The 12,993-nt window shown below is 36.2% G+C and overlaps 1 protein-coding gene across 1 annotated transcript in view; it reads right to left on the bottom strand.

Moving 5' to 3' along the window:
• The window catches only part of LOC121856944 (ecdysone receptor-like), a 43,024-nt gene that overhangs the window by 9,605 nt on the left and 20,426 nt on the right, over window positions 1–12,993 (bottom strand). The window contains 5 exon segments of the mRNA XM_042352730.1: window positions 2,332–2,457; window positions 4,179–4,259; window positions 4,665–4,789; window positions 5,879–6,019; window positions 7,256–7,426. Coding sequence (XP_042208664.1) covers window positions 2,332–2,457; window positions 4,179–4,259; window positions 4,665–4,789; window positions 5,879–6,019; window positions 7,256–7,426 — 644 coding nt within the window.

Genomic DNA, 12,993 nt, shown 5'->3' on the forward strand with positions numbered 1-12,993 from the left:
CAAATTTTATGCTTCAGTTTAATAGCAGGTTAAAGGCAAAAATACAAGAATTATAAAGAGTTCATGCAAAAATAAAAGCAGTAAACATGCAAGATTCCCAATCACCAAAATATACTGTAGTCTGATAGGTCAGGTACCAAGAGAGCCGACTTGTGGAGGGGTGCTTTGCACGTGTTAATGAGAGCCTCTTCTTTTCATATTGGTTCAAGAGTGAGTGATTGTCTTAAACATATTTGCAGGTGATTTAAGTATGTAAAGAATACTTAACAGTCTTGGGCATTAAGAGTACAGTACTGGGCATTAAGAGTATGGGTACTGGGCATAAAGAGTATGGGTACTGGGCATTAAGAGTACAGTACTGGGCATTAAGAGTATGGGTACTGGGCATAAAGAGTATGGGTACTGGGCATTAAGAGTACAGTACTGGGCATTAAGAGTATATAGTACTGGGCATTAAGAGTACAGTACTGGACATTAATACCTACAGTACAGTGATCTCACCAATATTCATTGTTAATCTGAAAATGCCTTTCTTTTTCAATGCTTTATCACTATTATCAACTATCCACAAAAAATCTTACAAAAGAGAATTAATTTAAAAGTCAGCTTAACCTTAAATATTATCATGACCAATATTTGCGTTGTCAGACATAATGTACTACTGTACGTATACTGTATGGGAGATGGAGGATAAATCTTTGGGTTAAGTCCAAGAGAAAGATTTCTGACTGAGAGAAAATACAGTATTAGGAAGTTCTCATTGTACATTATCAAGCTGTGATTTTCAGTACAGCACAACTGAAAATTTCTGGGTGGAGATCACTTGAATTACACACTCAAGAATATCGATTACCTCCTGTTACAACTATAATGCACAAATGAAAAACAATTTATATACAGTAAAATATCTACCATAATAAAGTTCTCATATACTACAGAAGTATCTTCTTTTCAGAGCAGACTACTTTCATAAACAAATCTATACTTGTACAACAACTGTCTTAAGTTGTCAACACAACACCTAAAGTTTGATAAAGAGATTAAAACTGCCAATACAGTATACAATATAAAGTAATTTCTTAAAATACTTTAACAAAAAGAGCAAAAACAGATTCTCAGATACAAAAGATTATTTTATCATAAATTTTGAAATATTTTGATTGTAGAAATTTTAATAATGACATTTCAAAAATAATAATTGCAGATAATTCAAAGAGAACCCAGCATAATCTCAACAGCATTGTGGAATGACATTACGTATAGTGAATGAAACTAGTTACACCCAAGTGACGGACACTGTACCTCCCGGGGGGTGATAGTGTACAGTACTGTAGTACTGGGATTATCTACTCTAACATGAAATAATAAAATGATTTTCTTGTGAGACAGAGTTCTTGCATGTGGAAACTAGCTCACAGGGAAAGAAAATTTAAAATCTTTATCACTTTTATATAATAGTAATAAATATTGATTTTCCAGCTGTATTAATTGGCTGCTGCATGAATCTCCCCTCAGTGTAAGAAGAAGTGTCGAATGTAATGGTGCAGTAGACTTGCCTGTATTGTACTGTATTTCATAGTACAGTATCAACATTTGTTGCAAAGCTATTGACACTTAAATCAAATGAGCTCGAAACAGTAGTAGCACCCACTACACCATGGCATTGTTTCATTATACCAGTAAACAGTATAGTATATATAAGTGATATCTCCATTAGCAGGAACAAATGGTGCAAAGCACTTCCAGGAATGAGAGATTTCCAGGTAACGAGGTGACCCTCAAAGCTGGAAAAAATCCCGCATCCCAGGAATTTTCCAGGTACTGAGTCGGGTTATGCAGTTCAAGTTCATGATATAATTTTATAAAGCTGCCAAAAGCCCCAGCTGATAGCCTTTACTATGCGAAATCACCTGGATACGGACTGCCAGAACAAGGATTCCGGCTCATAGTAAAGGCTATCAGTTGGGGCTTTTGGCAGCTGTATAAAATTATCTCATGAACTTGAACTACATAACCCGACTCAGTACCTGTACACACCAGGTAAATTCCAGTAAAGCCTAAAATTCATCTTCGAAACAAGAGATACTGTAAAGTACTAAATAACTGAACACAGTACAGTACTAGAGGCAACATTACTGTATTACACAGGATGGGCCACACAATCATAAAAAGAATAGAGTATCAACTAGGTGGTCTCCTGAAATTTTTTTCTTTCCCTGTGTACAGCAATCACATACTGTATTGTATTAATTTTTCAAAATTAAATAAATTTTGAAACTATTACACTTCATCGCCACAGATAAAAAAAATAATGAGCAATCATCAACTTACTTTGATTTTCTTTAGGTCTTCTTCAGAGGGCTGCTCAAATTCCTCTTGATAGTAGACTAGAGTATGGATCAGTTCTTCTTGCTCTCGAGTCAAGGGTTTAATATTAGTCCTTGGCATTGTTGGCATCTGTCAAAAGAGTAGTTGATACCATGTTGCTGAGCCAGATACATTCATGTACTGTATAGGTTGTTGATGCATGCTGCAGTGCAACAAATCTCTCTACAAAAGTGAATGACCTACAACCAAGGGTTTTGTGGTGAGTTTCAAATCTTCTACATTCCCTTATGAAATACTTGCTGTTTAGACATAAGTTTTGGCAGAAAACCATGTTAAACAATAACCATTCACTGACACTTTCATGGTTCCATTGCAGGCCATGGTATCAGCTAATAATTTATGGTGAAAACTCTACAGGTAACAAGGAAGGTAAAATTGCTTCCCTATAGATACAGGTTATAGATTTTGTTCTAACCACCAACTTCACATGTCCCAGGTCTATGGGGGGAGGGAGTTGGTTCTAACAATCCGAATCCCCCCCCCCCCCACCCCCTTTTCTAAAGGAAGGTTAATTGAAAATTAATGAATACTATATTCAATTAATTTGGGGAATTTTAATTAAGTTATGTTAACCTGTACCTTAAGACTTAAGTAAATTTAAGTAAAATTTAAGTAACTAGAGTTTCTTTATATAATACTGTATAGCACAATTGCTAAAGAGGAAAGCACTTCAATTCTGCTTGGATTATAGGAATGAATAAATTACTGTACAATACCTGTACTTCCAAATTATGGAAATTTTCAAGTCCCTCTAACTCACAGGCACCATAAAACAAAAACATGTACTGTATTGAAGAGCATACATGGATATGAAAACAAAACAAAACAGAAAATAACAGTTTGTAGATTGTACTACAATACGTATATTGTCTTGACAAAAATGTCTAATCCAATTAGCGTACAAAAAATATGACCATTACAATATGAATATACAGTATAGTACTGTATAGGGGAATTATAGGAGTACAGTGCACACTTGGAGAAATAGTAGCAAATTTTACTGTACAAAAAGAAATGGAAGTTAACGCATTTAAATACAGTACACAAAACAGCTTTACCCAGGGTATTTGATAACTGTCAATGTATACTGTACAAGGAACATAGAATAAGAGAATGAGTATGGCTCTCTATTTCATTGATGTTCTTTTTCTTTAATGGTTCACCTGCCATCTTTATTGACACTCTTCCTTCATTATTGTTTCACCTGCCATATTTTTTATTCCCTTCCTTCATTAATGGTTCACCTGTATTATCTATACTGTCGCTGCATAATTAAGGATAAACAAATAAACAAGTATGAGAAAAGTATCAAGACGATAACAGTGATTTATCAGTACAACAATATGAAGTGGCAAGTTACCATATTCCATTGGGAAACTTTCTGAAGTTAAACATATGGACTAGCACAACTAGGTGCAGGTAAAATCATATCTATGTTCTTAATTTTCCACATCATGTTGATTACTGTATTTTCCAAATACGTACTAATTTTGTGATGCTAAATACAAGTAATGATAATTGGCTCTTATTTTTGGAAGTGAGCTTCCTGCAACTTTATTAATGTATTAGAGAATTAAGAATGTTTTATTGGTATTTTAATTATGACAATATCCTGTAAGCAATAATACATAACTTGCCCATAAGTGACTGAATATTAACAATATTCCATCACTATATGTACAAGTGTTATTCTAAATTGTACAACATTTTACATTAAATTTCTGCGTTTAACTGTCCTTAAGCCGTAATGGAATTAAATAATTTTGTTGTCAAGGCCGAATTTTACTTACAGGACTTAAAGTGATGTTACTGCTTCCCACAAGAGTTTTGAACTGCATAGCAGAAGCAGTTGGTGATCCTTTGGGTTTACACTGAAATAAAGTAATTTTGTAAATAATGTTTTTAAAAGCATGATCACAGTAAATAAATAACAAAATAAGGAATATTAATACGGTATATTAAATATTACTACGAATTTAGGATCAAAATACACAATTTATTGGTTTTGTTTCTGCACTTTCCCATATGGATATGGTTGCCACATACTTAATGAAATCTCCGAGACAGAATTTCTTATGAAAATTAATTTTCTCTACAGTAAATCAATGTACGTAGAATAGAAACATTTAAAGGAATTCCCTTGTACAGGTAGTGTACTGTATAGTGTGCACCTTAATACTGTACCATTTAATTGCATAATAAAATAAAATAAAGTTTGGCATCTTATACTCATATACCTCATTGAGCTCTCCACATGGGATCACACTGCTACTCACTGGATTAATTATGATAGCCTTTTCCTCAGCTATGGGGGAGCCAATGCTGGGATAATCCTTTTTGTCTTTATCCCGGGCCTTTTTCTGTTCACGTTTTACTTGGCATTGAGACTCTGGCACCACACCTAGAAAAATAAAATAAATATTACACAAACTCAAAGTAATCTGATATGTGTGTGTGCTGCATTGGACATAATATAATGTTGTACAGTATTAGATTCTCAAATGAATTTGAGCCAGGGTAGTGAGTGTGTGAGGCATCTTACTTCACTCCATCCAACTGTGAGTGGCTACTACTTCCTGTAGTTTACTTGATAGTGAAATAGAGTAGTGTACAATACTGGCCATATATTGCAATGGTTTTATGCCCATATCATTTGTAAATATTTACTCTTGAGTTTATAAGCCAAATAGATAAACATTAGCAGTGACTTTTTATGTTGGAATTTATAACACAGTCTACTCATAACTTTTATTAAGATCATGCTGTCCTGATACTGTACTTAATAAATTGAATGTAAATCACAGGATGTGACTATAGAACTGGATCCAGCTAGGTATGGTATGCCATAAACATATGTACAGTACAGTACTTATAACATAAACAGCTCTTGAATGCACTAAGCCAAGTTGGTCACAGTACACACGTGCAGTAAGCTGCAACACTTGACACAAAACACAAATCCAAACCTAAGACTGTTAGGTTAGGTTTGATCAAGTTACAGTATATTTGGTCAGTTCTTGTCTGGTCTCATAAATAGCTATTTTGTATATAGGATGCACATGTGCAGCTCTAGCTAGGATATATACTGAGAACTAGATTTGGGCTGGTAGCAACAACCAAAAAATTATTACTCTCTAGTAGTACAGTCTCTCCTCGACTTAAGACGGGGTTCCGTCCCGACGACCAGGTTATAAGTCAAATTGGTCGTAAGTCAAAAAGGCAAAAATAATACAAAGAAATTCTAAAATGGGTGTCTCTTTTTCTTCTCAGCACCACGAAAACTCTCACTTTTACGCTTGCCAGCGATTTTAAAGGGAATTACAAACGAAAATTTTATCAGTACACAGCGCGATCACTAACGTTGGGACTCAAAAATATGTAATGTGAAAAATATTTTATACGACCATGGCCGTCGTATGTCCGGGTTGTCGTAAGTCGAGGAGAGACTGTAATTGCATGATTAAACAAAAACATCTAATACAGTACTCACATTCTGGTCGCATGCCAACACTGAGACATTTCTTCAGACGACATTCTTGACACTTGCGTCTCATATACATGTCCATTTCACAGTTGTTGCCATATTTACATTGGTAGACTGCATTCTTGGTGATAGATCTTCGGAAGAAACCTGAGAACGGTAAATGATTATCAGATATTGTGAGCTTCAGGTTTCAAAATATGAGACAGATGAAAACAGGTACAGTACTACAACAATAAAATTTTTGTACCGGTAAATACTGTACAGTACTGTATAGTATACAATGATACTTAAAGAACATTAATTCACCCAAGGGAAGAATTTGTTCCTCCCATTAGTTATATTAAATTCCACAAAAAATTATATGACAAGAAATTAACACAGATGCATCACTCATAAGGAACTCAGTGACAATGCAGAACAAGCACCCAGTAAGTAATAATGAATGTTGTCTTTATACTTATGACTGTTCTCACTGATGGTGGCAGAGCTCAATGCACATATTTGGTGTACTGTACAGGAATTCCCAAGTCGAGTTCTCTGGTCCCAAAAGATAACATAGCTGAGCTAGTACCATACAAACTGAGCTGGTGGGATTCATCTGCTGTTACATTAAAAGTGTCTTTCAGGTGATGAGTCCATCTAAAAATGTTTCATCACACCTAGAACAGCATAAGACATTGAACCTAATATAATATCTTCCCAAAGATCTGGTACTGTACACAGATTCTGTAAGTGTGGATACCATTTCATGTTAACATCAAGAAAGAAGATATCTGACACACTTACAACAAAGAACATCTTGATGGTGATCTGGGTACATCTCTCACCACACTCATAAAGGAACTAACCCTCCTAAGAAACTACTGTATTCAAGTCCAGAAACTTGCAGCATTAAATATTTTGGCCAATATTTTCACACAAAACACTTTGTAAATATAAAGTGAGAACTTGACAGTGTGATATTGCCACTGCACACATAAGGCTTGACTACAGATATATCTAGCAAGTTTCTGATGTCAATCCTATGCATGAACACTCCAATTGTAAAGTGTGCAAAGAACCTCTGAAACATACCCTTCAAGATTCTGCCCATTTTAGACTACAGCAGTGCTATATCATAAGCTTGAAGAAACCTTTATCTACATGTAAGTAAGGGCTCTATATTAATCAACCTACAAGTTGTACCTATTGCTAGATTCAGCTCATAATCCAAGTCATGGCTGTGATTCTCTAACCACAACCTTATCCCCAACTTAGCATTGTGAAAGCAGCCCTACACACCAATCAGTTCTTACTTAGTATTACTGTTATACTAAACAAAAATAACAGATAGTCTAGTTGTATTAGAGCAGCGATACGTCAACACCTGACTCTCCTCCTTACCTTTGCATCCTTCACAGGTTAACGCATTGTAATGATAGCCGGACGCCCTGTCTCCACATACCAGGCACAGCTCCTCCTGTTGGCGGGGTATGGGGCCTTTTTTCTTCTTGAGGTCGCTGTAGGAGTCTGTGCCGTAGTTGTTAAGGGAGGAGGGGGACATGTCATCTCGACCTGTGGGTACACAAATATTCCCGCATCAGATAAAGTGATAAGAGTATACAAAGATAAACTTTCAGTGTTAGCATGACATATAAGAGAGGTTATGTGACATACACGTGCAATGCTTAGTAACAATTTTGTTATCTTTTCAATGTTGGTAATATCTAATAAGGATTTACTAATTAACAATAACTTACAGAAGTCACAATAACTTAAGAAGGTGCATGAGTCCATTAACTACTGGTATAATATCATAATATTTACATTTTGTCCTGTACAGTAATAATGTGCATGCTACTCTTAATACCTAGATCAAGGAACACTACCATCAACAACACTTATCATCAATACTCATCATCTCGTCAATAAACTCCAGGAGGGGAAGGGTTACCTACCTCGCTACTTGATGCTTCAGTTGGTAAAAAAAATATGTTATCAAAGATATTATCAAACTTGTGTGATTTCATCGTAAAGAGTGACGACGACCTAGTTGACATTTAAATACATTGTGAATATAGAGGACAAGGAAATTATGAGGTACTACAACCGTTTACATAATGGGCGTGAGTCTTGATTAAGATGGTTTGCATACGAAAGAAAATGGACACGTGTTTCAGCAAAGTGGGCCTTAATGAGTGACGGGAGCCTGCATACAGTAATTCTGCTCCTGCTTCCTGATTCTTTACAGTATATACAGTATACGTTAAGTTTTGGGCGTTCGTACTGAAATGGTTTGTGAATACAGCAAAATACTGGTCAAAGGTTATTATAGCTGATATATGGACAAAATCTGCAGTTGAAGAAAAGTATCCGTTGTTTAAATGGCCTTTTATTTGGGAAAATATTGCTTGTAAATATATGGATCCTCACCAGAAAGGCTTCATATATAGGTATATTCATGAAACTCTACCAACAAATCAGAGACTAAAAATGTTAAACATAAAACAAGATGATAGTTGTGTAAGATGTGGTGAGGTAGAATATCCATTACATGTATTTTACTTCTGTTTCTATAACAAAGAGATAATTAAATTGTTTAAAAATATCCTGAATACAGTCTGCAATGTAAATAGCAAATTATTTCTACATTTCTTAATGTTTAATATTAACTGTAGTGATAATACGGATAAGAATACAATGATCATGCTAATGACAGATTATATTTACTGTATGTGCTAGTAGGAAAGAAAATTATTATGTTAAGGAGACTATAGCCTTTATTAAAGGCAGGATATATTATAATAAATGGATGATCAAGTGTATTTTAAAAGAAAAGTCATCCAAATATTTCACTTACAAATGTTATTATGTAATATGTATACAGTATATATGTAAATTGTAAAATTTATAAATAAAAAAATTATCCTTGTATAAATAGAATGTATGTGTGTGTGTGTGTATGTGAGATAGGGGCCCGGGAAGACAACCCATTGGAGGAGGGATGGGAGGGGTAGATCAGGTGGCGGGCGTGACCTTGTGGTGACAGAGGGCGGGGATACAGCCTTGTCTCCACGACAACAACCTCTCCCGCCCGCCCAACATCTACAACACAACCACAAATTTGTTTCTGTAACTGTGAGGCAGAAAACTCGGTGTATTTCGGGGTTAAGATTAGATCACTTTAAGAAAAATAAACAAAATATTTTGATAAGGAAAATAAACAATGATGACATTTTGGTAGTGTATATTTATTCTCATTTGTTCAGTTGTCTTCATTAACAAATTATAGTTTTGAATTCCCTTTCATCTCCCTAAGGTTTAAATGTAACACTTACCCCCATCACACTGTACACCTGTTTATTCACCCGTCTGTTCACCTAAGTAACTCTCCAAAACCTTGACCCATTTTGATGACAACTGCTGTCCACTCATGGAGCACCTGTGACCTTTAGGTGTTTGACTTTCGAGATCCCCAAGGCCAAGGCCAAGGTCACAGAACTCAGCATCGTATGTGTATATATATATATATATATATATATATATATATATATATATATATATATATATATATTTTATGGGATTAGCCCACCAGAGCACAGGTCAATGACCCACATCAGGGCCTGGGGTCGAAAACACAACAACAACAACAACAACAACAACAACAACAATAATAATAAAAATAATAATAATAATAATAATTTATAAAAAATAAGAAGAAAAAAAATATAATAATAATAATAATAATAATAATAATAATAATAATAATAATAATAATAATAATAATAATAATAATAAAGGACCATAAATAAATAACAAAATAAAAAAAGAGATCAATAGTGAAAAACAATATATGTATGTTGTGTTGTCAAAGAAACATTTGAGACCCTCCACTTGTGTGTAAATGAGGCAGAAAGTCAGATCAGCAACCTGGGACTTGGTCACTATTTTTGTGATGCCATATGGCAGCAGGGTCTACCATTAGACAACACATTATGCTTCCAAAATATTCCCAGGCGGTAGTACCTCCCTGTCTGATAGCTGCCTACTACATATTCAGAGAGATACATATGCATAGTCTAAATTATTTTCATGTAGGTTTATTGGTGCAATGTGGGATTGGTGTCTAAATTTCGCGTTAACTTTCCAAAGTTCACATTAACAGCTACCCAAAATTCTCGCTAACATCTAAAATTCAAGTTAATTTCACCCACTTAAAGGATGATGTAGCCACCGACTGCCACTCTCCGGTGACCAACACAATATACTGTATACCGAAACCTGCCAAGGGTGAGTGGATAACTGGGTATATCTCCCGAACCCACCTGTTGCCAAGACTACTGTACAGTATACCCTTACGATAAAAAAAAATACCTTAAATGTTATATTCGCAACATAAATACGATAGTCCTCAGCCTACCATTATTATCAGGGTAATCTTTAATCCCCTACCATTACCTGGATAATCTTCAATGCACTATTATTTACCTGGATATCTTAGGTACGCCACCCACTCAGTTCATCCATTCCATCAACTGAACACCTGAACGCCTGCGCCATCCTCGTCTCAAGCTGTACACGTCTACATAAGTGAACAAAGTCTTTAGCACGGTAATATGCATGGCTATATTCACATGACCTATAATAGTATATTCCTTCTGTTCACCTGAAGATTCGCTCCCAGGCTACACCACCTGAAGATTAACCACACTAATGCTAACCTAACTTAATAATCTAACTTAACATAACCTTCTTCTAATCTAACCTTACCTACCATAACCTAACTTAACATAACCCAAATTTAATCTAATCTTACCTACTATAACTTAACCTAACCTAAGTAATGGTATGTGCGTTTATTTTGTGTGTTTACTATATGTTTATTTTGTTTACTATATCACATGTCTATTTTGTGTTTACTATAGCATGTGTTTACTTCGCGTGTAGTTACAAGTTCCATCAATGTTTACCGTGTCAGTTCATGAGCACCAGGAACACCACAACACCCTCCATGTTCAATGTACCGTGTAAGTATGTGTGCACCAGGAACAAGTGTAAGCGCTGCAGTGTGTCGGTCATGCAGAGCTGGTCCCGCCGGCACCAGATGTAGCAGAGATCCGCCACTCAACGCTGACCCTCACCTCACCCCCACACAGTACCGGGAACAGCTCGCATAAACCCTGGCAGCTGTTTGTTACCCTGAATTGTTCTCCTGTACTTCCAACACTACCTAATATATACACAGTGGATAGTAGGATTAAAGGGACGGGAAGACTGATAAAACATTCCATCGTTTAATATAATGAAACATACCCTTGTGCTAAGAATGAAGCTGTCATTCTTACCCCGTCGTATTAGTGTGTTGAACAGATGTTTACTATAAGAATGTGGTAAGGCTAGTTAGAATAATTTTACCCCTAATAGTAGAGTCCCATTCCCCCCACCCCCTCAACACCAAACACCAGTGCGCGGTAAGATAAGGGCGCTGAAGGCTGGAGAACCTGCACCACTACCGTATAATTCATAGCATCTTAATTACTATAATAATCTGAGTACGGATTCTAAAAAAATTCGTACTGCAGTTTTTGTAACCTTCGCTATATAAGACGCAATCTATGTATCGTAGCTTCAGTGAGCCATTTAACTAACTCATTTAAGGCCCAAAGATGGTGAACAAAAATGCATCGATATAAAGCTGAGACTAACGTAAATGAACAAGCATTCTCCAATATCAATAACAATTCTATCTTACATATCTATTTAAGAATCCGGATCTAATTTTGAAGAACAAGCCCAGCATCTTCCGGATAATGTACTATATTGTACTTAAACCAATAAAAATACAAAAATACAATTAATATATAACTCCTGAAATAACCGAAGAAAACTCAGCACTAAACCTATACCTATGAACAGCCCAACAGTGTACAAGAATTCAGTGTAGAAGTGTAGATCAACGTGGTTAAGGACAGTATAGGGCAAAACTACCACAGTATTAGTCGTCACATGACCATCAGTTAACAGTAGTTTCATGCAATCCTCCACATCAGTTAACAATAGCCTCATGCAATCCTCCAGAATCCTAACAAATAAGATTCAGGATAGCCCTCGTATAACATTGTAGGATTCACTTGATATAGTATACGAGTAAGGATGGCTGGGAGACCATCCTAGCACCACAATTTTAGAGTTAACGATGATGACAAAATACAACGTAACATTTAGTTTTCAGTAACCCGTTAAGTTGACCGAGGAAGTATTCCGTTTGATAACCAACACTGATTATATATAAGATGGCGTAACCTCTTCAAGCCTGACTGATATAATCCTTGGATGTCAACCAATAAATAAACCACACCCTGATAATATTGATCAAGGCATTTCGTAATTATTGTCCACATGAATATTTGTTTTCTTCTTCTGATTTTGGCAACGACAGTCATCTTGGATTGCGAGTCTTGTCAAAATTGGTTTATGTTCATTTATATTAACCTTTATATTCATCCAGATCAATTACGTTCACCTGATCATTTTTGTTCACCTGATCACAGTGGTCATCCTTCCATTTATATGACCATCTACAAAACAGCAGAGAAAGAAGTAATACAACACAGCACGATAAAGAAAGGGTACAAACACAGTAGAAGCCGACAACACAACACAGCAAGGGGACACATAAGACAGGAAGGGGCCACGCAACACAGTAAAAGGGGCCACATAACACAGCAGAGGCAGACACAACACAGCAAGAGGACACATAACACAGCAAGACACAACACAGCAAGGGGTCACACAACACAGCAAGGAGACACATAACACAGCAAGGGGACACATAACACAGCAAGGGGACACATAACACAGCAAGGGGACACATAACACAGCAAGAGGACACATAACACAGCAAGGGGTCACACAACACAGCAAGGGGACACATAAGACAGGAAGGGGCCACGCAACACAGTAAAAGGGGCCACATAACACAGCAGAGGCAGACACAACACAGCAAGAGGACACATAACACAGCAAGACACAACACAGCAAGGGGTCACACAACACAGCAAGGAGACACATAACTTTGTGGGGATGCACTGCTTACAGCAAGGGGACACATAACACAGCAAGGGATACATAGCAGCAAGGGG

The sequence above is a fragment of the Homarus americanus genome, unplaced genomic scaffold (assembly GCF_018991925.1).
Source record: "Homarus americanus isolate GMGI-L3 unplaced genomic scaffold, GMGI_Hamer_2.0 scaffold44060, whole genome shotgun sequence".
NCBI classification, from domain to species: Eukaryota; Metazoa; Arthropoda; class Malacostraca; order Decapoda; family Nephropidae; genus Homarus; species Homarus americanus.